At 40.6% G+C, this 27,601-nt stretch overlaps 1 protein-coding gene across 1 annotated transcript; it reads right to left on the reverse strand.

The window, feature by feature from the left end:
• Positions 1 to 10,490: 10,490 nt before the first annotated feature.
• TRAF6 (TNF receptor associated factor 6) lies at positions 10,491 to 27,581 on the reverse strand. Its single transcript, XM_085321854.1, has 8 exons — positions 27,406 to 27,581; positions 24,283 to 24,341; positions 23,073 to 23,399; positions 17,199 to 17,349; positions 16,456 to 16,614; positions 15,445 to 15,516; positions 14,565 to 14,642; positions 10,491 to 13,674 (listed from the first exon to the last, which is right to left on the reverse strand). Exons 3-8 carry the CDS (start codon positions 23,366 to 23,368, stop codon positions 12,793 to 12,795), a joined length of 1,638 nt encoding a protein of 545 aa, XP_085177980.1. The 5' UTR covers positions 23,369 to 23,399; positions 24,283 to 24,341; positions 27,406 to 27,581; the 3' UTR covers positions 10,491 to 12,792.
• Positions 27,582 to 27,601: the final 20 nt, after the last annotated feature.

The following is a 27,601-nucleotide window of genomic DNA, read 5'->3' on the forward strand; positions in this document are numbered from 1 at the left end:
GCCCGCCAGGTCGGCGGGCCGAGCGGGCTCCCGAGGGGCGCCGCGGAGCCCCGGGCGAGCAGCTCTGTGCTGCTCCGAGGCCTTGGCGCGGAGCTTCGCCCTCACCGTCGCCGGGCAGCCGCGCTGCCGCGGGGAGGAAGCGGCGCCTCGCGCTCCCGCGGGCGAGCGCCAGCCGTGGCCGCCGCGGTCGGCGAGCGCGTACTTGGAGCTGCAGCCCGGCTGCAGTCGCCGCTTCCTGCGCAGAGCGACCTGGCAGCAGAGTTGAGGAAACGCGTGACAGAACAAGYGAGAAAACAAGATTTATTCAAGCGCAGAACGTGGCAGGAAAGTCCTTGAACCTCGGCGTGCCGTCCAAATTTCCCAACTTCTGTCGCTTAACTCACAAGTTGCTAGCTAAGGAAATCGCTACGGCGCACAGCCAGCCGCCGCGGCGTCCAGGGAGTTTCCCAGAGGGAAGCGTCCCTCCGGCAGAGTACGGGAAATTCGGCACGTAAAGTCGGCTTGCTTCTTTCCCACAAACTCTYGGGCTCCCTAGGAAGTCTGCAAATTCTGCTCTTAATTCAGAGCGGGYAGAGCGTGGTTAGCATTTGGTCTTTCCCCGAGCAAAGAGGAGATGATTCGTCCTCTTACTCATTTTCCAARCGCCGAAGGCACGGCTGAAGTGGGATTCTGTTACTCATCCAGCCTTTAGAGAACGCTTGCTGCCCCCTCGCTATCACAACAGCTTGTGTGGGGGACCAAGCGCTTAACTATATCCACAAAAGCTTCAAAACATAAATGCTAGTTTTTAAAGCAGCTGGAGCAGTGACGGAACAGCGCAGTCTCTATAATACAGTGTTCAGCCTGCGTGCGGTAACTGCCRCTTCCCACCTGCGAGCTGGCTGCCCTTCATTCGTTACACGCCAGAGCAAGCACAGCTGGAGACGCAGCGACCTTGAGCACCTGTGTGAGTTACAGTCGATCATCATTTCCACCTGGGAGAGGAAAGGTGTCTGCCAGCTGTGTCAGTTTACATCTCCTCTATATCSAAGTTAAATCCTGCCTGAAGCACCTCACCAGGCCTACTGGAAGCCGCCTGAAGCACCAGATGGAGCAGAGAGGTGATGTGTGGTACGTTAGCAGTTTGGGGCTGTATTTCTCAAGTCCCGGTGATAAAAGGAAATAGTGATTCCAGTGAAGAAATAAGTGAATTGGAAATCCTCCTTGCYGACTCACGGGGACAAGCTGTACATGGCCAGCGTGCTCCCCAGGCTGCTAACAGGGGTGAGCGTGTATAGGAGACACATCTGTGTACAAGTCAACGTATGGGAGAGGGCAACGAAGAAGGAAACGCACAGGCAAAGGAAATCGCTGACTAGATGAATCTCTTCAGTGAGAATTGCTGTAATGTGAGGTGAGGTAAAGCATTAATTATAGCCTGGTCATCAGATTGTTCATTAAACAAAGAGAAAGCAAACTCCTTAAAAAAAAACAACCAACCCAAAACCCAGCTTGAAGGGTCTTTCCTGCCCCAACCTTTCACTGCAGCCTACAGCAGCTCTGCAGTAGCTATAAATTGTAGCAATATTCAGGGAATCACTTTTGAAGTATCTGTCATTAGGCTTCAGAGCTAACTCCCAGTTATGCCAAGAGCTAGTTCATAATTCTTACCGAGTAATTATTATAGACCGAATAGTAATAGTAACAACCTCTGTTATATTGAAGAATAGATCGGAGTCACAGGATCAGGCTTGCTGGGCTTGAAATTTATGAAGCCAGCTGCACGAGCTCACATCCAAATGTTTCCCTCCGTTGCCATCACCACTGAAAATTACTTTTTAAACATGAAAGTGTGAATTCTGTGAGAATTGCTGAGGCTCCTGAAGACCAGAGAGRCCGGGCATGAGATACGGCGGGTTAAAGTCCGTAGCCGCAGCGGTACCAGCGGGAAGGTAACAGAATGAAATTGATGCATTTAATATAYGTTAAATGTCAGCGCAAACCCACCAAACCTGGGCCGTGAATCGCCTTCCCTCTGAGACTCCTAGCGTGAYTTACAACCRCTGTTGCTAAAACCAGCCCTCTTTTCCAATGGGGGTTTTTACTTTGCTACACTAGGCAGCTGTTGACTAATTTACATTAACGGTTCTTGGAGCAGAAGCAAGAAGCCCCCTTCTCTCCTGCGTGTCTGAGAGGGGCTGGCTCACTTTTAGAAAGAGATTGCTCAGCCCCCGTCGTCCTCTGGACTCATCTCGGCCCCACGAGTTACCATTGGTTTGCGGCTCGTTGCACGTGCGAGAGGCCCCGCGCCGGAGCGCTGCTGCCGCAGGGCGACCGGCCCCCTGGCCGCTCGCTGCATCCCGAGCGCCTGTGGCTGTGATCCCAGTTAGACGTGGTGGTTGTCCTGCAGAGACCCGAGCTAACAGCGCCCGCCGTTGTCGGATCGTTCCCCTGTCGAAGGAGGACTGTGCTGTGGTCTACAACAGCCCGGTGCTTTGAAATAAAAGTAAATATTGAAGTAAATGATGCCTGGTGGCATTTGTTACAAGCAAACTGGACCCTCCTCCCCGACTCAGCCGAACCTGCCGAAAAGCCCAGCTTCATCCACTCGCTTCGTTAGCTTCCCTGGTCCCAGGTCCAGCTGCCTGYAGAAGCGCTCAGCGCTGGCCCCGCTGGAGGCTGGAGAAGCCCCGCTGGCCCCAGGTTTGCCTTTTCCAGTGTTAGTGCCCTCAGAAGCGTGTGAAGCTGGTGAGAGCCAGTCCAGGCAGCAGCCCTCTGCCCACGCGGCCTCGGRGACAGCAGTTGTCGTGAGGACTCGGCTGGCTTTTAAGTAAAAAGCGTGCATGCAGCYGGCGCTGTGCATCTGTGCCTCGCAGACTGCGTGGGCAGGCAGAGCGGGTATTTGCTTTGCAGCCGTGTTGTTCCCGCTGCACGGGTGTGTTGTTCCTATAKTGCTTTCTTGGGGAGGGTTGACCTTAGTATGGGACACTCGGACAAGTTTCTGAGGGTCTTAAAGGAAAGCAACTTTGTTGCCTGCCCTATGTCACCGAGGCCCTATGCAGCAAAATCCGTACGCCCGCTGGCCCTGCACCCCTCGTGTGCGTCRATGTGCCATGGTGCATCTATTAAAGAGCTGTTCCCCACCTGTGGTGTTTGTAGAGCTGCAAAGTGACTCTGAAGGCAGGTGAGTTCATTTTGTGTATGTTGTGTAGGGTGCAACATGTTGCTATTGCTGCAGAAAATTGATTTTTAGGGGGAGGAAGGGCCAAGCCCCAGAGGCCTCAGCACCACACGGACACTTGCACAGCTTGTGGCAAAAGCCCAGTGTGCATGCAGAAGGTAATGCTTTCCGGTTAGAGCCGTCATGCTGCTACTCTGTGTATCCGCGCAACTCCTCCTATCCTCCACCCTCCTGGGAGTGCTACATAGGGGTCTGTCTTCTTGCTGAAGTTGATAAAGCCACGTTTAACTAAGTAAGTGTTACAGCTCAGCTCTAAACAGCGCAGTGCCAGAGCTGTAAAAGCAGCCAGCGGCTAACACTGATCACAAGTTTTGTGTTGAGCCCCACTTGACTGCCTCCAGGCTCATGACCAGAAAAGATYCCCCAGCCATAACGGTGTGAACTCAGAACTGGGAGACCTAAACCAGCGCAGGTTTTGGGTGCCTTTAAGTCATGAGAAGTCACCTTACATTAGTATCCAATGCTATCGGCAGGCTCTGCAATAATCCCCTCATAAAACAGAGGATTGCATCAAAACGCTGCCTGACGCTAGGCGTCTCTAGCGTTGAAGCAGACTGAAACCTAATGGGAAGGGCAGTCTTTGGTCAGGGGGCACCCGCCTGTGAAAGCAGCTCTGATGTGATCCTACCATTAAATCTTACTTTTGCTTCAGACTCAGGTAATAGCTACAAAAAACTGGAGGTCTAGTTGGCTGGTCATGAGAAGCCTCAGCTGAAAGCGTGGATGGGGGGGGGCAGTCAATTATTTAGGACACTGGTCAGCAGGGGACTCTCTTGTGAGAGAAAGTTGCCCATTGACCCTTTCTGAGAATTCAGTGCACAGCTGAATGTGATCATATCTTGCAACTTCGAAGGGAAGCAAGCAAATATAATAGTTATATGAGCTGTAACTGATCGGTTTGCATGTTTGAAGGGCAATCAGCAGATCATAAAAGCAGGCAAAGGTAGCTCTAAAGGCTGAAGGAAAGATTTGTTGCAATTTCGCTTGGAATCAGAACTGCTTGTTTAGAGAGATTGTTTTCTGTGCCRCTTACCATCACTGAGTGCTGAACCAAACACCCATAGGATCAGGGTCCAGGACTGAGAAATGTGTCTGGGAGACCTACAAAGCAGAGTCATTGAGGGCTGGGGGAAAGGGCAGGTTTTGTACTCATTTAYGTTGCAAAGTAAGTGTGAAGGTGGAAGAAGAAGATGGATCAAAAGCAATGAGAAAGAGTCCTGAGTTCATGGCTTTTCTTTCTCAGACTAATATGACACCACTTCTTGAAAGAGATGGGGAGGAAGGAGTGGGGAAGGAGTTTTCATCTGTGAAAAATTTCACTCAATAAAGAAATTCTGCCAAGAAAAGAGATCTCCCAGCTGGGTGCCAGATTATTCTGATCAGCTAGTAAATATTGCCTCTTGAAACTGGGATTGGTTGATGCTGTTGATACTGAACTGGTAATATTGCTGTTGCACCTTTCAGAAGTGGCAGGAAAAAAAATGACAAAAGTGTGGCCTACAAAATTATGGAAGCAGAAGACAAGCAGTGCAGTGAGCTGAGACAGACTCATATGGAAGGTCTCAGTTGATAATAAAGATTTGATATGATGGGCCCCAAACAGCAAAAGGCTGTTGCAACTGGGGCCAAAATAAAAAAGCTTCACAAATCAAACCTTATGTGAGATTGAGGCCAAAATGACAGACAGAAAACCTATCATCATCTCTGTTGAATGCATGAGTTATTGAGAGGACTTGCAACAAATGAGACAACCATCAAACCCTCAGCAATTCCACAAGGACTGCTAAGAAAGTGGTAACTTTTGACGAGGAAGTTTTGTATGTCCTTAAATTAGGTCACTAAATAGTTCTCTGAAGAGRTAGACATTCAGTAAGCATTACAGTGCTGGAAGAAGTACAGGCAGAGGATATGTTGCTGGTAATGTGCATTTCCTAATGACTGTCGGCTGGATCTATTGCTGCTTTGGTAYGTTGGGAGACTTGAATTTGTGGAAAAATAGCAAGAAGAAAAAAAATAAAATTAAAAAAAGCATTGATCATGACAGTTCTGTCARAGGCGGTGTGAGTGGTCTGTAATGTTTGCCATGTGACTAGCAGGATGAATGTATACTGGTTTGTAGTCTTGCACATTAAGTCCTGTCTAATACTGCAGAAAATTGTTCGAGGAGGCGGGGGGGGGTGTCTTTGCCTTGTTACGGGTAACTGTGTTTTGCTGGTGGCCCTTAGGAGCTTGCGATGCCAATTTGGAAGCTAGTTCTTCTTTCTGGAAAGGCCTTGGTACTTTGACTCAATTTAATGTCATGATAGGACTCCCAGACCAAAACAGGTGCAAATACATTGGCAAGAAGTAACTGAGAGAGCGTGCGCAAGAGGCTTAGGTGCGTCGTCCTGTACACGCAGGTGTGTGTTCATTCCTTGTAGTGGGCTAGTTAAGGGAAATCATCCTCCCTTTTGCCTGGGCTGCTGTACTTTCGGGGAGCTACAAGCCTTGTCYAGTGATTACAATTAAATTGAGAGAGATAATTAATTTAGCCATAGGATCTTCGATTGCATTTTGATGCTCACCAGCACTCCAACTCTGTTATTCTCGTAAAATATGGTAAYGCAGCTGTTAAAAAAGAAACAAAATGGCTTATCCTCTCTTGGCTGTCTGCTTTCAGATGTGGATGTGAAGGTGTGGGGGGCACAGATCCGGCTTAAGGAGAGACAGACCTGGGGATGGTTTGGTTTGGACCGAGGGTTGGACTGAGACCATCTTCGTTAGGGTAAGAAATAGGCAAAGTTTAATATGCAGCTCCTTTCCACTCACACTGTTGTCTGAAATGGTTCTGGTCTTTAGCCCCAAACCTAAGGACACCTAAATCTCTCTTCTCAAAAGATACCATCACCTTCTTGATTTGACAAATAAAATTCACCAACTTTGCATTTAAGAACAGAATTAATTGTAGGCACTTCAGTGGCTTGACACAACTGTTCCCAAGAGTTTAGGGTAACAGTCACAGGGAGGACTACTTTTGTCTGAAGGCAGAAGAAAATAACAGCAGCTACCCATCGCTACCTGCATGGCCTGTAACAGAATCGTCCCGAGTCTGCAGAAAACTCTCTTCTTCAAAGAGCAGGTGAGACAAGATTCATTTCATTGTTTTTTATAGTAGATTAATAATCAGCTAAGTTACATGGAGATTGGTTTCTGTCTGGAAAGTGTAAAAAATAATCCTGAAGATTCACATTTGTATACAGGTCATTATGGGATTTTTAGCAAGCAGTATCAGTTGTGCTTTTACTATGCGGAGAGAATGTAAGAGTTTTTTTTTGTTGTTTTGTTTTATTTTTTTTTTGGCCAAACCTGTCAGCATCCCACTGTATTTTGGTGTTAGCCTCTTGCTGCCTTTGATCTTTCACTTCTCAATGTGGTAAAGCCCCCTTTCCCCCCAAAAAAAATTACCAGAAAATGTTTGTATAGCCTATGCGTTCCTTTTGCTACAGGCTGGCATCTCGCCGAGGCAGCTGAGCTGGGGCAGAGTGGCTGGCACCTCAGTGGTAAGCGGTCAGCTCACTCCCAGGGAGCTTTAGAGGAACATGAGGTGCCGAGGGCCTCCCCCCAGCAGCGAAGGACCGGCTTGGCAGGGGCTGCRTGGCAGCCTAAATTAACCACGGCCGCATTAGCGAGTGGCTAGTGCCAGCCTGCAATTAAGAGGTGAACAGGACAAAAGAGCAGGCAAGAACAAGCTCCAGCTATCTTCTGCTGCTACGATGAAACCACTAAACTCGGAAGACTTCACGTGTTGTATTGGCTCAGGGGTCGGAGCACCAGCTGGAAGGGAGGCTCATGAGCCAAGGGCTGGACAGAAGCTAGTAAGGAAATGAAACTCTGGTTTCACAATCTCCACCTCTCACACAGTTTCAGGTGTTGGTTCCCAGTCCAGCTGAAAGAGAAGAAAAACAAACCACCACCACAGCTTTCAGAGCTGTAAAACCAGTGTTTATTGAAGCTGTCTGAAGCCRTTTGTTCTGTTCATCGCCAGACAACTAGACAGTGAAGTAAGGCTCCAGGTTTTGAGTGGAAAGATGAGCTTCATGATGCTATAGATCTTAACCTTTATCTACCCCCYACCCCCAAATAAAAAATAGCAAGGTAATTTCATTTGAGCAATATCTTGTATTCTTTCCAACTAGAGAAAATGTGCAGTCTTGAAGGAGGAATGAAAAGCAGAGATGATAATGTTTCTACTAAAACATCAGTGAGGGTAGGCTCAAGCTATGATTACTGCATTAGACCCTCTTCTGCTTTCTTGCAGAGAGGGGAGGAAAKGGAGTGAATTGAAGAAACACACAATTCTGACTGTGGATTTTTAAAAAAGCCTTATTCATAAACTGGAAAAGACAGCAGAAATAGCAGAGTCTTCAGGCATTTTAAGACATGACAAGCTTACAGTAAATATGTGCCTCTGTGCTCACAGACATGTCATTTTAGCAAATATGTAATTTTAGCAGTTTAATGAAGAGAAATTAAAACTAGAAAAAATCATGAAGCACAGATYCTGAAATTTTGTCTTCCAGGTCACTGAGCTTGTCAGAGCCTGTGAAGGCTGTGGAGTCACCAGGGTCCACTTAGTGCCCAGGCCAGGCTTCCCTTGAAGATGAAGATGACAAGGGCTCCGTGGTGGGAAACTGAAGAGGGTAAGGCAGTGGTGACTGTGAAGTGGGTTCCTTCAGTCAGTCTTCCTGCAAGTGTGACCATTTCCTCTGTGAACAGCCTGGGGGAGGTGAGGTGTTTTTTGGCGTTTTGGCCTCTTTTTTTTTCCCCCCCCCCCCCCAAAAGATACAATAGGCACACTCCATCAACCATTTTACTCATTTCATCCAAACAGGCCTAGTTTCCCTAACCATTGAGTCTGGTCCATTAACCTCCGGTTCTATTGCCTTTTAWTTTTTGCACATGGTAATAGCACTCCCAACCCTAATCTGAGATAAAAAGTTCTCTTGACTTTTGTAAAGTGTCTTGAAACAGGCTGAACAGACACTGAATCGAAGGATGCTGAACAAGAGCTTCCGCCCAAACCACGTAAAGTTTAGCACTGAGTGTATTCACTGGCGATATTATAGCAAGGACTTACCTTCAGGTAAATATCATGAGATTTCCTGATAATTTTGAAGGTTTTCAAGATTATACACTTCTAGATTCCTCTTCCCTCCAATGCTGTTAAAAACAAATCCAGAAGCAAGCTGTGGCTGAGAGAAATTAGCAGACTGCCCTGAAGCAAGAACAGCTGTCATCTGAGAGAGGAACTCAAACTCCTGATGATTTCTGMTCAGATCCTCTTGCAAAAAGCTTCAACAAATAGTTGTTTTTGTGGCCAACATAATAAGGAAGCRGGATGTGGCCAGATAGGTGACAATGTGGGGTGTTTTTCAGAGCTGTATCTTAAATGACAGCATTGTCACAAGAATACTTACGTTATTGYCATTTACACTAGCTTTGTCTTCTCCTGGTAATGAATAAACCTAACASTCCCATTATTAAACTACAGTTTTTAATCTTGATAGTGTTTGACGGCTGTATGATACATGATCTCCTTCAGTATAAACCAGTCAACTCTGAAACGCACAAGACTGAAAAATTACTGGACAGGTCCTGTAGTAGTTCATCTTTCTGAACAGCCCCTGATATGAATGAAGATGCAACATACACTACACAGTTTAATTAGTTTATTTTTCAAAATCCTGTCAGAAATACAGCTGTGCATAATTATAAAATATATTAAACAATCTATTGATACTTCCCAGAGAACAGGAGCACTTCCATTCTGTTCAAATGCAACCAACACAAACCTTTAATAGTGACCCCAGAATAACCTTTTGTATCAGCCATCAATATATTTGATGAGAAAATATCTGTAAATAAGAACAGGAAGGCCATTTTATTTCATTAGAAGGTTTAACCCCTTGATAGAAAACGTGACCAGGCATATCATGAGACCACCGAAACACAAGTCTATACATCTCATGTATCTGATCTTCCGTATATACATGACATAGCAACATTTTCCGTAAAATAATTTTCCCTGCCCTGCAGGGGAAGACATTCAGAGGCAAAAAGAAAACATATTTGCAATATATTATACTTGGAAAACTTGTGTCATAGCATCTCTGCAAATACATACACTAAGAATRTCTGACTTTAAATATGTTCAAGACAATAAAAACTTGAAAGATAAAGCTAAGCTACCTTCTAAAATACCTTGAGATCCAATAATGCAGCAAAGTATTACAGTTACAGAGCTAAGGCACTCCATTCCTGAAAAAATGAAACTGGTTCAATCCCCGTATTACTCCAGATTTGCTTTAGGGCTGCATACCCTTCTGCTCAATACACCATAGTATAATGATTTCTCAGAAGAAGAGATAAGATTGGAGGAAAGGAGGAAAAAGAGGCTACTTCACTGAAAGTAAATTTTCACACAGAAACAGAAGCTAGCCTTAAAGTTCAAATAAAGGACAGTAGGACTACATCTGAGACGGTAACAATCTAGACTCAGAAGTTCTTCCGTTAGCTAGAAATGGTATTTGTAAGAGAAAGCTCTGGCACTGCACTTCCAGAGTAGTCTGGAAGGCAGAGGAGAAAGAGGAGAGTCAAGTAAAAAAGACGAGTAAGCCTTTCATTAACATTTACAATTCATCAAAACAGAAAACTTTATATTTAGCGAATTAGCTGTAAAGGTTTTTCCTGTAGAACTCTGGCWTTATAGTAATTTGGCATCAGAGTTTTTCCTGGTAATATTAAGATACAAAACTGGTAAAGTAGCAGCAGTGACTACAGCATTCATATTACTGTGGGTAATACAATATTATACATGCGCTAGCTTTCTATTTCCCATTGGGTTGTGCTATTGTACAATATTAACCTGATTCACTTAAACCCCTAAACCTGTCACCAAACTGAGTTTCCTCCCAAGTGAGAATCCCATTAGAACTAAAATAAAGCTCAAATCAAACATTCAGCTTCTTGTACTTGCAGGTTTATGATGCAAAACTTCCAAAGGATTAATGCTCTTAGTGGATCTTGGTTATAAACTCTTAGAACACAGAATAGGAGTATTTTTGTTAGTATCACTGAGGCTGAGAGAGGAACTGAGGCAGGAAGAAACTCTCAAATTACAAATCTTTTTCTTACCTTTCTCCTGAAAAAAGAGAACATTAGTAGTCTTTGAACATCTTCAGAAAAAACAAAAAACAAAANAAAAAAAAAAAAAAAAAAAAAAAAAAAAAAAAAAAAAAAAAAAAAAAAAAAAAAAAAAAAAAAAAAAAAAGGAGAGAACTATCAGCCTGATAAAGTTTGGAGAACTAAGGTACAGTGTCAAGAACTGACTTCTGTATTTATTGGATCTGGGTTTACATACATTAAAAGTCCTTGGTTAAGAATGGTTTAACTGCTAAGAATGCTTAACTGAACACTCTCAAACAATTCTGCTAATAGGTTGAGGCTATTCCATGTAACAAACTACTTAAAGAGATCTTAAAAGACAGTTCTAAAGCATGATCTTTTTGTATTTTGAGTAATACATGCTCACCTGTCCTCTAAGTGCATATAATTAGTCTAAGTAAAATGACTAAAGTCAATGAGACTGTCTGCATTTACCATTAGCCAGGAAGTTCAGGTTTCAGTAGTGGCAATACTCCATTGAACATAATCCCTCTTCAATTAATAGGCTCCATCTGCAAAATAAACTTTATTCAGCTRGATATGATGAAAAAAGTGGTATGTTGCATCCTGGAATTTTTGACCTCATGCAGGTAAGCAGAGAAACCCCCAAATCAATAATATTATAGTGCTCTTTCATTGGCCTTCTATGTATTAAGTATGCACTTTCCCGACATGATGATCCTTTCTGGATTGCTTAGGTGGGTTAGATACCCAGGATGCTTTCAGTATCTTTTCAGTGGCAGTGTCTTAAGTCTTTATGTTGTTTCACTATTTGGATAAATAATGGAGTACATATGCTTACGTGTGGCTTAGTTCTTTTTCTGTATCTGTCCGTGTACTTAAGTCGTGGGATGAACAACTCCCCCCACCCCCTTTTTTTAAAGGCAAAATCCAGAACTTTACCAGCACCATGATAAATTAAAAACTTTTGTTAGCACCAGTGAAATTGAACTACTCAGGTTTGACTGGTCAAAGCTAATTTATATAGCATACACTCAGTAYAGAAAACAGTAATACATGCAATTTTAAGAAGCTCATGAATTCTTTAAATAGCACATCTAGTGTTTGGTACCTGGGTCAGTATAGAAGCCAGAATTTTCTTCTGGAGAGCAAACAGAACTGCACTCTTACCCTCCCACWAACTGGAAGGCTTTTCTTCCCCTCCAAAATGTTGAGGGTGGCCAGCTCCTATTGTCTAATGTGACAGAGAAATACCCATGACTTCTGGATGTTGATATGGCCAGCTGTCCACTGAGAATTAACAGGAGACCATTGTATGTCCCCAGAATACCATGGACTCACTCGAACAGATGCAATTTTAGGCCACAAGTTTAACTTTGGTGCAAATTCAGGTTTGACCAACCAGGGTTGGGGGAGAAGAGTCTGGAACACTTCATCTAGTTAGTACACACCTTTGCTCGTGTATCCACTCATAACCTGAAAAATGTCTAGCACTAGGAGGAGGTCCTACCAGCACAGAAATATCCCATTCTAATGCTAAACAGTCTCTCTAGCAACACTGATTGATACTGTTGGCCTGGAATACAAACTTACAAAAAGATTGCTCAAATGAAGAGAATGCTTTCAGGAGTGCTTTCAGACCATCCTACATGTTTCTTCAGTAAACTCAAGAGTCCTTTAGCCTTCTCCACAACACTACCATATCTTTCAGAAATTCTAGTATCAACTCTAAATCAAGATGCAACTTCCTGAAGCTAGCTTCACAGGAGAGAAGGGTCACAGCATATCTCACTTTAGGTGATGTTGGCAAAGCCTTAATCTGATTTAAGATTTCAAGAGAAGCACAGCCAATTCAAAATTCTTGATGAGTCAATACAGAAACCATCTCAACCCCAAGGCAAATCTTCCCCAGGTCCTGTAAAAAAAAAAAAAAAAAACCGCCCCCCTAAACCCTCAACATTATTAATTTAGCTATTTCCTTGCTACAGCATAGGTACAGCTATACCAAGGCACGGAGGCACAAAAGTTTATAGGTCTTCTCTGATATGACTTGTTTCACCAAGCAGAGATGTCCAGGTACGTCAGCAGGATTCTTCTGCGGACAATTAAGCTTTGATTATTAACAACACTTCATTTAGTTAGCTTGCTCCAGAAGTAGCTTACTACATTAAGAGACGATAAGTAATATTTAAACACATGACCCCAGAGGAGAAAAAATACTGTGTACCAGCAACATCAAGTTCTATTCAGGTGAAGGTCAACTACGTTAGCTTGCAGACTGACACTGATTCAGAYGCTGAATTTTATGATCTTTACACATTCTGTCTACATAAACCAGGAAATATGTTTGTAATCCATGGCTGAAGAACATGACCAGTGGCTCCATTCCTTTGGTTAAGACTTTCAGGTTAAACAGCCCCATCAGTACTGCGAGCTTGAAATCCTTCTCTGCGGAGACTATTCAAGTCCAGACGTGTTAGAACCTCACAACGCACCAGAAGAGTATCATCCTTTACAAAGGTTCTTTGCTTCAAGGTTTGCAGGTGCATGAAAGTCACATAACCAAAACCTTTTGGATTGCGGTGAATTGTTGGTCTCTGGAAGGCTAGTAACTCTGGCTTGGCTTCCATTACTTCTTCATGATTCTGCCTTTCAGGTCCTTCTGATTGATCCAAAATGGAAAGTCGTATTGTGCCTTGGAAAGGCCAAGGCAGATGGCTGTCATATTCTCCTTGCATAGTGTGAACAAACAGAGATATAAAGTTAGCACAACGCTGAGCATTTGGTAATTGGATGTGTAGACGCAAACACAGCTTATAACCTGGTTTTCCAGTATAGAAGCCAGGACTGTGCATCACAACAGGTCGCTCCTCTTCCTGGGCTTTCTGAAGTCCACTGAAGTTCTCAATCTTCCAGATATAAATACCATTACATTGTTGCGCCTCCATTTCAGTAATTCTTCCCTCCAAATTTCTGATAGTACGTTTGAGTTCTGCCATGTGAGTATTCTGAGTCTCCATTTTAGCAATCAGTTCTCTGATTTGGTGATCTTGTCTTACCAGACGACCTTCCAACTGCTGRATAGTTTCTTTGAAGTTTTCGACTTCTGGATTACAATCGTATGGGGCATGTGAGCCTTGGGAGAAGAGAGTAGGCTCAAAGGGTAGGCCATTAATAAAGGGTACAGGATTCGTAGCTGTAACACTGATACTTTGAAAACTCTGAGCCATCATTCTCATGTGAACCTGAGTGAACTCTTGCATATGTCGTGCCAGTTCATTCCTCTGCATCTAGAATTTAATGAGATGTAGTATTAGGACTATATGAAACATTATCTTCAATCATAACTTAAAAACTGGCTCTAAAGAAAACTAAACTACTGTTTGTTTCTCACTTCTATTATAGGAGAAAAATTGCATTGCAAATCAAGGACAGACAATGTGATGAAGTAGCATTTTACCAGTGAAAGGTGCCAAATTTAAGATTACTAAATAAAACAAACTGACAAATGAAAAAAGAAGTGCAAATTCCAGTACACAATTACTCTTTAACTCAGAATAGTGGCATGGTGAAAAAGTGTTAAGATTCCTTCAGTGATAAACTTATATTCAGTATTTCTTCTGTGTTCTAAATCAGCATTGTATTCCTTTCATTGAACTGCTGAAGTGACTTCAGAGTAGCAAATATAAAGGCTTATGAGAACTGAAGGGGAAAGGATGAATTAAAAAATTCACTCTTAGAAAATGAACAACCACAATGAAGAACATCCAAATAAAATAATTTTACAATTCCATCAAATATTGAGCATTCTCAAGTTTCCTTCATGGAACTCTAATAACAATGAATGTATTTGGTCACAACTTTACAAGAAATGTTAGAAGAAACTACTTTACTGGCATGAAAACTGAGAATACACTCACAGATTACCAAAATTAGTACATCAAACTAATCATCAACAGAGACTTTTTTTTAAATTTGAGAAGGACTTTTGGAAAGCACTGTATCAGGCCAAGGGGGAGTGTTTCAGAATTAAAAAACAACAACAACAACAAACCCCAAACCACCTAACCAGACAAAATACCCCACCACTCATCAGCCCAAATACTGATTTGTAAATGACAAAACAATAGGAAAAACATTTTTAAAATGCAGAAATCTGCAATTCTGATAAAAAGCTTACCTTTTCAGGACATCCAAAGGCACTGTAAAAACATGGTACGGGAGCAGTAGGACAATCATTATCATAATGGTTTGGCATCTAGAACAGATCAGACTTAGAGTTAATTTTTCCATCAAGAGTATTCTCTTACAACATTCTAAAAGAATAGCTGCATGGACACCAAATAAGCATCAAGTCAGATCAGTTTATTCTGGTATCGTTTCTCAAAGACATATTGAAGTTTTGAACAAAAAGATTAGCTAATGAAAATAATTTGACATCCTCTTTTATAAGCTTTAACACTTCATTGCCTTTGTTCTCACATTAGGGATCAGCAAGTATTCAGGTTTTCTTGCTGTGATACAAGCCTTTTGTTTCTAGCTTATCCTCAAGCTAGATCACAGTTCATTTCCTTCCTGTCTGTAGCTCTATTTTCATATATTTTAAACTAGCTGTCTCTCGTAATTATCCTCTTCCCTCAAAAGCCCAAGTTAGTTCAATAGCTCTTAAAGACTGCGTTTTCCAGACCCAATTATCTCATTGCTCTGTTTTTGCCTTTGTCTTTTCTGAACTCAATCCTGTTTTTTCAGATTAGCTTTCCAATTTCACCATATCATTCTTTATCCTAACTCAGGTCATTAGCTTGGCTTCTATCCCATCCAAACAGAGCATGAATGAGAGCACATGTGAACAAGAGCGTGTGAGCACGTGTGAGAGACCAAGTGARGGMGAGCATGAGAGCATGAGTGTGCGCAAATGAGAGTATGCACAAAGAACAGAGCAAACAAGGTATGTTTACTAGTAAATGAACTGTTTCTTCAAGTTTAATCTGAGGTTAAATAAGCAAGGTAGATACAAAACATCTGACTCAAATAAGGCCTAGAGAAAGGTAGTTTCTTACCTGCTCTCTGATGAGCACAGTATTGCAATATTCGCAAAAGACATTGGCTAGTGGACAGGTTTGGTCATGAAGCTTAATCATCAAACAGAAAAAAAGAAAGAAAATAAAGAATTAATAATATTACCTACAGATAACTTAAAAGAATGCTGATCATCTCTGCTGAGATGATCAATTTTTATTTAAATTTCAAATTTTGTATTTTGCTGAATTTAACTGAAAGAAAAAAAAAAAAAAAAAAAAAGACAATCCCCTTATTCTGTGTAGCACACTTCCTATACCTCCTGTTTTTGTCCTGGTCTCAATACTAGAAATTCATAAAGATGCAGAAATTTTACTTCCTAAAGGTCTTATGTTCCAAAGGTGTCCACACATTTCTGAATTTCACATTCAATGCCAAGTGAAATATATTAAAGGATTTTTTTTTCCTGGTATTGCTGGAATGTATGAGGTATCTTTGAGAATTCACAAACATGATACCATATACTTACAATAATCTTAAGAATCCTTGTGATAAAACACATCCATTTATGGATAAAGAAATGGAAGTTAAAAAGGGGACAGGCTGTGCCCAGCCTCACCCAGGTAAAAATATAGAGCTAGGAGAATTCAGAAGTGATTCTTGTCTTGTGTGTTAGCAGATTCCCCCCGAAAGATGCATTCCTTAACGCATTCTTTCTACCTGCAGAGAGGTGGAATAAACTGTAAACGCAGGATATTGTCCTGTTATTTTGGGAGTAGATATTGCCCTCTCTGATGATCAGGCCAAAAATCAATGGTTCTTACACCAAGCCTCTGGACACCACAGGGTTCCCGAGAGCGATGTGTTCTCTCCCATAGTTCTCTCCCCAGATTTCACCTGTTCTAGCCGAACACCCTGGAACTCACAGCTTCTCACTTGTGCAGCACAGAAAGTTCTGCTAGACAAAAAACTTTTTTTTTTTTTTTAAACTGATGTTGCATTTACAAGCAAAAACACATGAAAGGAGATGAAAGACACACTTGCTTAAGTACCTCTTTAGCTTCGTAAGCCATCGATGTGGCACAGTTTGGACAACAGACTTGACGCCTAGGACACTCTTGTGTCATGTGCTCTTTTAGGTGGTTCTTCTGGAAGGATCCTTGGCACTGTGGGCACTCCACAGTGGAGAAATCRCACTGCAGCTGGTGGTCCTGAACATGGGCAAAAGAAGGATTTGATACTACAGACAGGTACTAGCCTCTCAGCTGTCTAAAAGAAATTTAAACAACATGGAATCTTTCCTTCATGCAAGCAATCTTTAYGGTGACTTTACTAACTAATGGCCTGGAACTGCCCCACTACTAAGATGAGGACCTTATTCAGAGCTTTAACAATGCTCTCAGGTAAATTCCATTGTATGATTACCATTATAACAATGTATTATYTTCCAAAACAAATAATTATTTCATCTAATATATCTGACTGCTTTGAGGGACTATTAAACTGACTTTACGGAACTTGTGTGCAGTACAGATAAAGTTGCTGAAAAGGCAATCAAGAATGACCTGAAAGACTAAGCTGTATTAATATAATTTTTCATACACTATGATRTTCACTTGAGAATGACCTAACTACAGGTTACACTAGTCTTAAAAAACAAACAGTTGTAGGCTTGAAAGGACCATATATTGAATCAGATAAACAGGTATCAGGTATGACTACCTATACTAAGTTACTTGGATTTTTACTTTGCCTAAGAAAACATGGTTCCATATTTTTCAAAACTAATTCTCACCTCTAAATGCCTCAACTCCATCTTCATACAGCAGCCCTTGTTGGGACACCTCACCGTTAATGAAAGGATTTCTCGTTTAGCAAAGTTGTCAGGAAAAAGTTGATTTTCAAGCAGAATTTCATTGTCTACTGGACATTTATGACCAGCATCTCTACAATGCAGAAAACAAAAAGATGGAGACAAGGAGAAAGGGATTCCAATTTTTCTTTGCCCATAATTTAAAATGATTTCATACAATCAAGACATTCATGGCCAATTTGTAACACATGAAGATAATATTTGAAAATAATGGCATGTATGCAGCAACTATCAGAAATTATTCAAAATAAATCAGAGAAATTGCTAATACTCACGTTTCACTTGAGGCAGTACTACTGTGATCGCAGTACTGTTCTAATTTAGTAATTTTTAATTGGACAAAAGTCCTGCTGGATACTCCAGAAATAAAATGGAGGATGATAGAGAAAAGCTGAGAACTTAGGGTCCCTTTTCAGTAAATACTTTACACAGCTCAGACATCAGAGAAACAGCCCTTTAAAGATTCTTGGACCTTCTCTCCTTTCTTTTGCACTTTACATATATTTCATTTTTTTACAACAGCCAAGCCGTTCATACCCGAGAGAGAAGGCAGAGAAGTCTTTTCTTTTCCAGATTAATTTAATCTATTTGACAGAACTTTCTATAAAACYGATTTCCCTGTCTCTGTTTTAAAACTATTGGATCAATTGGTTCCCACTCCAATCTGTGTATTTCTGCACAGTAAGAATTACTAAGAAGGTGACATTAAAACTATGAAATGGCACTGGATATGGGATCAGGTACAGTATCTGATGCCATCTTAACAGCAAACAGACTGGATGTTCAATGCTAACTGGTGAAAGTCTGGAATCTGATGGTGAAGCATAGGTGCATGCAGCTCACACAAAGGAAGTAACAGCGTGTGGCGCTTTGTCGAGTTCTGTCGGCCTGCACAAAAACACGATAATCATCAGAAATGGAAGCAAAAAGGGATCCTCCCCAAATTTTTCTTAAAAAATATCATCACATATTAGCTCATTTCTGAAAGCAGTAAGTCAACATACACAACTAAATCATATAGTTAAGGTGCATAAGGGATCAAAGTTTCTGAGCTACAGTACTAAGTGGAAAATAGCAATAATATGGAAAAATATATGGGGTGGAAAAAACTCAGAGAGCACTTGTGGTGCAAAGATCAAAGGCCAGATCATTGTTTCTGCTTGCAACGGTGGAGGGAAGCAGAACCTAGTGGGCTGCGGAGGACAGGAGGGAATTTGTGTTCTCTGTTGGATAAGGAAATAATTACTCAGCAAATACTTTATTAGCAATGCTGAGAGAGGAAGTGGGGGGAAATGTTAGACTTTAGAAAGAGACAATGAACTTCCTTTCCAAGGTTTTGCTCTTAAGAGCTAGTTTACCACAAACCTGAGAGTCACTCTCCTAAACAAATGGAAAAAAGAAAATGCTAGCACACCATTTCATCTTGTAGCTCCCTCAGCAGCATGCTGATCTTTGCCACAACCCAGAAACCTTCCCCMAAGTCTCAGGCAAACTTCAGGAAAGCAGTTGTTACAAGTATAATTTGGTTACAAATATCCTACTCAGAAAAGTTTAAGAATAGTTCAGTATGCCTCTTGATAAGAAGACAGCAGCCTTACTTCTACATGCAGAAGTTAACTACATTTAATAATAGCCAACAATAGATTAATTTTAAATAAAGATAACTAGATCCCTAATTTAAATGACTAGCAGTCTGGGGTTAAAATAAGAATGTTTAAGGCTGCTTAGATCTAACCACAAAGAAGATGCTATAAATTTCCTCATCACAGAATTGAGTTTATGCACTTCAGTTCTAATTTATATTGCATATTGTTATTCCTCAGTGAAGGCTTTTCTATGCTGGAATTATTCAACAGGGTTAGCTGTGTCATCCTCAATGGCACCTGTGAAACAACGATAACTTACTCTGAAATACAAAGAATACTCAAGTAATTCCACTGGCAATTAAATTATAGATATGGAAAGTAAAGCCAGAATAATCCTCTTTGAAAAAGTCTGTTCCATGTTTTTAGCAGCTGAGCAGTTTAACCTAGAAACAAAACAGTAGGCATACACCTTAACCGCAGTCATGCAGGTTGTCTGATGAACTGCTCACACCCAAGGCTCTCTTGGCTGTCCCTCCTCAGCTCATAACTCTGCTCATCTGATAACGAAGGGTCTGACACTTTGTGAGCCCTGCTACATGCTCTAGGTTAACGTTGATGTAAGACACAAGAGAAGAAAGACTAGACAGAAATTTAGTTAGCTATTGCATCTGAACTTAGTTCTTCTAAATTTCCAACAAAATATTTTGCAGATAGAAATGCGTGTRAACTATTACTTGCAGTTACTTAGGTAGGCAAGCGTCTTTGCTACTGTGACTGGTTGAGTTTTACAGAAAGCTTTACTTAAAAAGATGCCAGGGCTTTCTAAGAAGCAATCACTTACTGTGATCAAGTCCATCTGGACTAATCATGCCCTGCATGTGACAAGATAAAAGCTTAAAAAAGCTTTTTTGGCAATTAAAAACATTTWAAAAAATACTTCCTAGTTGCAGGCACAACTTCCTTCAGTTTGGACAATTACAGCCAATACAACTGTGTGCCCAAGCCACAAGAAGGCTGAACAATTAGTCAACAATTACTTGTCCAGTCTGTTACCATTTAAATTTTTCAATCTTGGTGTTCATTCAGAGTAGACAGTGAGAAAATGAGGAAGAAAAACAAGCAATTTTTTTCTTGATCAAACAAAGGCTGTGACAAACCCTTAATAAACAAATACTACTCAACAATGCAAAAACCATTCTCCATTCTCATTTTATTTCTGCACAAGCTTCTCAGTGACATATGTCAATATTGTACTATAGACACTACATACCCCAAATTAACAGCCCAACCCACGGATTCCAATTAAGCATCCAATTCAGCCCTTCCATTCAGAGCAGTCTGGCACTTTAAGCACCCTGCTCTACTTTCACAAGCACTCACTCAAACTGCACTCCAAAGACTGATTTCAGTGGGGGATGAGGCAAAATACTAATTAAACATCTGAAATATTACAGTGATGATTTATAGTCTTCAAGATGGAAAAAAAAAAAAAAATTGCCACCTGGTTCAGTATTCACTGAAATAGTTAACAATATCCATAGAAAAAGTGAAGTAGAAAGAGGAAAAGGCTAATTCAAGTAAAAGCTTCTGGTTATTAACACTGTTGCAGACTTGCAAATGCTCTGGTAATTTAAAGCGGAAGACCAACCATTTCCCATGCCTGAGGTTTAAGAAGGAAGCTTTTCTACCTATGAGATATGTTACGTTAGCAGCACAAACTTACTGTGGTTCCTCACTAAGTACTGTGGTAAATTCTAACTCATGAGCATAATTTTTCAGCTCATCATCAGAAGCAGGATTAGAAAACATTCTCACTTTAGACACTAAGGTTATGAAAGGGAACATAAGGTTACCTTTGTTGGTAACCTTAAGTTTAGTTATTCTCTCCACCTCCTTTTAAATCTAGGAATTTGGTCATCTTTGAAGTGTCTGGTAACTAGACATTTCTAAAACTCAACATAGTTAAGCACKGACTAATTTACTTTTAGAATTTACAGATATCATGCTCTTATGGGAACATGAGTTTAAGGATTTCTTACTTTTTCTTTCTGCCACAAATTCCTAAGTTAGAGAAACAGATAAAAATCACTATTGCCAAGAAATACTGCAAGCTCAGAGACAGTAATTAGGGTCTTCTAAAGTTAATGGCCTTCATCAGTACAAAACCTACTTCTATGCTTACAAGCGCATAATATTCTGTCTAATAAGCTCTTGAAAGAATTTAGGTTGGAACATACAAAACAACAGCTAGAAAGTGAAGCCTTAGTTTAAGCTGCTTGTGCCTAGGCAATAGGACACACACAGTCTTGGCTGACMGGTTTAGTGTTCCTTTCATCTTATTTTGTGCACCAAGCTGACTTGCAATGCAATTGGGCAAGGCCTGACTATTTCTTACAGAAGTAGTAATGTCGTGAATGGGGGGGTGGGGGAAGGGTGATCTCATGATACGGTTAGTGGAGTCCTGAGCATGTCTCAGCTTCCTTAGCAGATCCATGGGACAGTCACTTTTCACAGATAAAATGTCCTACATTTTCTGGATAACCAACTTGCACCCTTTTCTCAAAAATGTTGATTAATTTAATGTCAACAAGAACTGCGCTTGCAAACAAATGCAATCAAGTTTTGCATTTTCTAGAGAGGAAAACAATCTGCTTTTTTGCTATCCTAAGTAGGAATGTAAAATTAAGTTCATCTTTCTATACTCAGCTCTAACGCTTTCCTTCTTGATCTAAATGGGATGCCATGAAGAAACATTATCAGTGTCAGATACAACAATGACAGAAGCTACAAAGAAACCCACAAAACCACAAAATACTATATTCAGAGAAAACATTTGCCAGCAGGCAATTAATTTATGTGAACTACAGATTCTGAACTAAGGGTAAATGGAAGTTGAAAACAACTACAGACAAATGGAATGGAAAACCGATCAAGAAAGCACTATCCATTCTGCATGCTAAAAAAAAAGTGCCTGGGAAAAACAATGCTATAAAGGCAGTGCTGAAGACAATTTCATCATATTATGCACAACAGTATGAAAAATAAAGATGAAAATTAACTAATTCTGGCATTTGCTGATTTAAGTATGCAGCTTCAGAGCTCTAAGAAATGCAATGATCTTATAAATGTAGCACAGTAGGAGTATTTGAAAACAAACAAACAAAAAACTCTTAATTTCGTTATGATGGCCTTGCATAGAATTCAAACTTTAGATTCATACCAAAGAATGCAACATTTGAGCTAAGGGAGAAACTGGTAAGACAAAATCTGGCTTATGCTGAGGAGAAGAGTCTTACAGCATAATATCTAAGCTGTCAATGTGTTCTATTTCTTCCTGACACTAGTGAGACGATGACCACTGTATTCCAGGTTTGTGGGGAGCACATTCTACCTGCTACTGAACCTTCTTTCAAACTCTTTCAACCACTCATTTTCACCAGCTCAGCCTCTTCTTGTCTTCCAAAACTCATTCCCACTCCCCTGCCTGCCACCTAAGTAGCTTTTAAGTAAAGCTACTTTCTTTCCTTCAGCCCAGCAAGCAAGTACGTGATTGCTAGGGGAGAACAGAAAGCAGGAATTGCTGCATCTGCACCAAGAAACCTTGCTGTCTGTGGTTACCAAAAGAAGCAATCATAAAGAAAGGCCAGCTTTTATAATCCTGGGTTAAGGTGGAATTCATCTGGAGGATTTGGCTACCAGATTAATTTTTTTAATTTAAGATTTGCTCAGTCAAAATTTTATACTCATAACCTGGGTGAGTTTGTATAAATGGCAAAATAACCAATGCTCTTGCAACCTCCACTGTGTCGAGAACTTGTTTTTTGGGACCTTCATAGTAAGATTCCACAGTGTGCTGTCTCAAAAGGATTCTTTTATGAATTTGCTTGTAATCCCTTAGATAAAACAACTTATTTACTCTTAAACAAGTTTTTAAGAAAGAACACTAACATACTTATTTTCAGGTAGACACTTGGCCAAAGTAAGTCTGGCAAAATGACAGATATTACTGTTTTATTAAAACTCATGATATTTTGGCTATACATGCTGCTTATTAGACAGCATATTTAATGAATTATAAATTGAAGGAGCAGCATCACAATTCACTGATGTGCACCTTAAGAAGTTCTGTTCAGTTTACACTGCCTTTAAACTGTCTTTCTTCGGCAAGTGAATTTCTTCTTAAAAGCAATTTCTGCAAGTTTTTCTTTACCTTATTGATTTGACAATGCAGCCTTTGCAAAAGCGGTGTCCACATGGTGTCTGCACTGCTTCCCGAAGAGCCATCAAACAGATTGGACATTCATATTTGCTTTCCAAGGGTGGATCAAACTCCACATCATATCCTTGAGTTTCCTCTGAGAAAGAGCTTGAAGGGTTTCCAGTCCCACTGCTGACGCTTACACTATCTTCTTTCACTCCAACACTGCAGGCACTGGCCATGGCTGCACAGCAGCCACTTTCCAAGTCTCGGGCTCCACAACTGTTACCACTGTGTAGCAGGCTCATAGTAGCTAATCAAGTATCACTCAGAAATGCTCTGCAAGATGACAAAAAGATGCATTAATTTCAAATATTCTAAGATCTTGCTTTCCAATGAAGAACAAGTCATTTCTACTTCTGACTAGAAACACTGGAACATAGCATGTGCTGCAGATATGGTTCTACTCAGGATCAATGGTTTTGTTTTGCCCCAGTTCCTCTGTTACATATCTTTTTATGTATCTTATGATACATAAGAAAGAGCACTGCATCGTGTCAGCCAAGTTCAAACACAAACATACATACCTTTCTGTGATCTCCTTCACCTGACTACCTAATTTCAATAAATTAAGGAATATTCTCTTTCCTGGCTATGTTTACTCAAAATGTCTCTTTTCCCTTTCAGTATTATTTACTTCTACAGCATTCAAAGATAATTTGCATGAAAAACATTGTACAAAGACAAGTTTTATTGAATGAAAATAGCTCAATTCGTATTTTCCTTGCAACGAATAAATGTTATTTAACATTTTTTGTATAGAGGGATTTGTGGTACAGGTTTCAAGTTATTTGATAAAACTGGTGTAGGTGCAAGCCCCCAAATAAAACACCACTCCAGATAGCCAAAACAAGTAAATGCTGTGCTGTAAATRCAATTCAAATATATAGCAATGCTGACAACATTTTAAAACTGTCAACAGGACTTCAAACTGAGTCAGAGAGAAAGGTAATATTTCTACAGCTCAAAAAACTATCTCCAAATTAATAGTATGCAGATGACTTTCTTGCTCTCCTGTCTTTCTTTCAGTATAGTTTGGAGGGTGGATAGGGGCCATGTCTACAAGAACAGAACACAGAGGTCGCGTTTCCCTGAACAGGAGTGAATGGCATAGCAAGGCTAGTTTTTAAAAAATTGCTTACAAAGCAGATTGAACTCATACCTGTGAAATGAGTAAGTGCTGGTGTCCCAAAACTAATGGTTCTACACAGAATGAGGGAACTGTAGAGAAAAATTTAAACAACAATTTTGTCATTTTCATAAACATTTTCTTAGTTGAGCCTCCTGCAGTCAGTTTTCTACAAATGACACTACCCCRAAACACAGAGGCTATCTGCAGGCAAAGCGCCAGGACTGAGGGCACTGTGAGACGACTGAGGGTTACAGAGTCAGGCACACAAAACTAGCTGCCCATCAAGCTCAAATTTGATCTTTTGCACAGACAGTGGGAAAATATGATTAATCAAGAATTGATCTGTAAGAGTTGCTGTCCTGCAGCATTACTACCTGCAACTTACAGGAAGGTGGGCAGGGAGGGGGCGTAGAGCTGAAGGAGGAAGGGTTAAGGTGATCACAGCCTCAGGGAAGTGACTTTCTTCTTCCTTTATCAGAACTCTAACATAATAAATCATTTTAAGAAAATATTCACAAATAGAAGGATGATTTGTAGGTTGTTTTATCTGGCTATTCATTGTAAGATACCCAAAGATTAAAACAACAGAAATGTTGATCACGCAAAGCCTCRACTAGTACTTACTGGAAATATACTTTGAACATATGCATAACTACAGAAATGCGCTTTAGWCCACCTTCAGGCTAAATAACTTTAATTATAGCAATACCACCCAAGCATTTTTGAGGTATTTTTGTTTTTCTAGTTAACCAGGAAAAAATGTAGATCTATCAAACAAAAAACAGGTGAAGTTACTACATTTAGGTCACTTAAGAGCTAGAATCAAAACAGAACTTTTATTGTATGGTGTAAATATGTAACTTTGCATTTTGTAGAGGTAGGCAAAGCCATGAGAAATGGCTTGTGGAAGAGCTGTGTTCCTAACAAATACCATTGAGTCACAACCCACAGTTTGATAATTTGGGGTTGTATTGAAGCAGTCAGCAATGCTTACTTTATACAGAAATAATTCTAGAGCAGAGCTGTCCAGAACTTTATCCAAGGAGTAAAGTTATTTCTGTTCCTTTTCTCTGTCACCCATATATTATCCCTACATGTTATCTAGCATAGTAGGCTTTATAGTCAAGGCTCCTAAGTACAACAGCAACACAAACTAAACATCAAATAACTTCTCAGCAGCTCCTTGAATCACAACCSAAGAACTATGAACTTAGTCCCATGGACCTGAGCAGCCCTGAAAATTACTTAGAACGGAAACAGAAGAATCAAGAGAGAGAAATATTTAGAAAGATGCTCTGTGAAAGAAAAGATTTTTGAGATTGCCATAGGTAGGTCTTCTTTCTCTGGAGAAAAAACTGTTTCCATGATTAAACTAACATAATTTTTATCTGACAGCAGCTGCAGACAATGATCAATCCACAAGCTATATTTCATGAAAAAAATCACAGGAACTCAATTGGGGCCAACGGAGTAAGAATGCTGGTATGCAGGATACCAGAATCCACAGGTCAATCCAGGCCTGAAAAATGCACATTATTCTATGCCACAAGGGGGTACTTAGTGAGACTAAGAAAGAGAAATACATATCTCATTAGCACAAAGGAATTCAGGAAGTAGCAAGGAGGAAAATATCATAGCTTTCCCCAAATTCAGCTGTTATGTTAATTGCAAAGTGCACTGATTGCAAGTCTCTTCCCTTGGGCTCCTTCTGGAAAAAAAATATCCTATCTGAAATACCATTCTTATAAGGAAGAAAACAGGATCTGACTCAGTATACTCTTAATAGCTAAACACTCTTGTAGATTTAAGTGCTGTGCAAGTGGTGTTCTCTTTTCCCATTTACATTGTTCCTACAGACAGGAGCAGCTATGTATATTCAGTTTATGGAAACAAAACTCATACCAGACTCATTTTAATGAATGAGTCAGTGCAACCAGTCAGCATCCCACTCTCATGCAAAAATCCCCTTATTCAGTGATGTACTACACTCTAATGTGGAGCTTTTTGTCTGTATATAAGCAATGGATTCACAAAAATGAGTGTGAGCATCAGTCTCCTCTTTATAGATAGGGAAATGCAGGGACAAATATGCAATTTAAGCAAGATGATTAAGAGACGAATTTTGAATTCTGCTCACATTTTAAATGGAATTGATAATAGGATTCCTCCTGCTACTCAGCTCTATTTCACCTTATCTATGAGGGAAATTCTCCTCTCCCCAAACATATTTATCAGTGTGGGGCAAGGCACACGTTTCCAAATCAAAATCCACAATGCTGTTGCTCAGACTAATAACCAAAGCCTGATTACTCCACCATAGCTTAAAACAATTCACTCACAAGTTGTAATTATTTTAGTAGGAATTTTCTGTTTCTTGTTGCATTTATTTTTTTTCTCCAAGTGCAGAAGCACAGATTCAATCTTCACATACAGAGCAGAGATACAGCAAAACTAACTACTGAAGAGTGTAATTTTAATGTAGATGACAGGCCTTCCACTTGACTCAAGGGAAACAGASCCAGGCAGAGCAGGCAATCTGTGAGCCTACTGTAGCAGTTTTACATGTTCTCCTCCTGGGGAATTTAAAATATTTTCAGGCTAGAGGAGGGTCAATTTAAGAATAAAACCTGCTTGGTTTTGTATATCCCAAATTTCATGTCAACTCGCTGCACTTTCTTTTTGATTACAGATTATCAGTAAAGTAAAACTTAACAAATATCCCCTGAAAACCACATCAGTTTTTCTTCCTACTGATAATAGTTATTCCCCTTAGTCTGTACTGAACAAAGCTGGTCTAGTTAAACACAACTATATCTATATGCAAATATTAATTTRTAACATCTTGTGATGGCAGAGGCTTTAGAATTTATCCATTTCTTTGACATGGGTGGTGTGATACATTAAGCACTTCAGTAGCCTGTTCTATGACCTTTTATGTTTGGACAACATCAAACCAAAGAGCCTTCACTTCAAAAAACCCTGAAATTAAACTGGAGCATTACATGGTGATTTTTCCCTTTGTTACTGTAAAGCTTTGCAGACAGAGCACACCTGAAAATTAAGTTTGCTAATGCACCTGAAATGCCCTTTCCTTGAGTTAGGAGTGGTTGAGGAGGCAAACAGAGAGTTTGAGTTTGCAAGTACGGTGCTTACATTCCTCTCCCAAGTCCCGGGGCCCCCAAAGGCTGGTGCCTCTTCCCAAAGCAGTAACTTTGTATCGTGTGACAGCAGAAAGGAAGGTGCTTTCCAGGCCAAATGGTAACGGTCAGTATTTGTTTGATTATCATATATTTTGCAGAAACCTGGAACACTCCATCTCTAAGGATTCAAAAACCAGACAGGACAGAGT

This window comes from Rhea americana, unplaced genomic scaffold (genome assembly GCF_003343005.1).
Source record: "Rhea americana isolate MKP2758 unplaced genomic scaffold, rheAme1 scaffold_72, whole genome shotgun sequence".
Lineage (NCBI taxonomy): Eukaryota > Metazoa > Chordata > Aves > Rheiformes > Rheidae > Rhea > Rhea americana.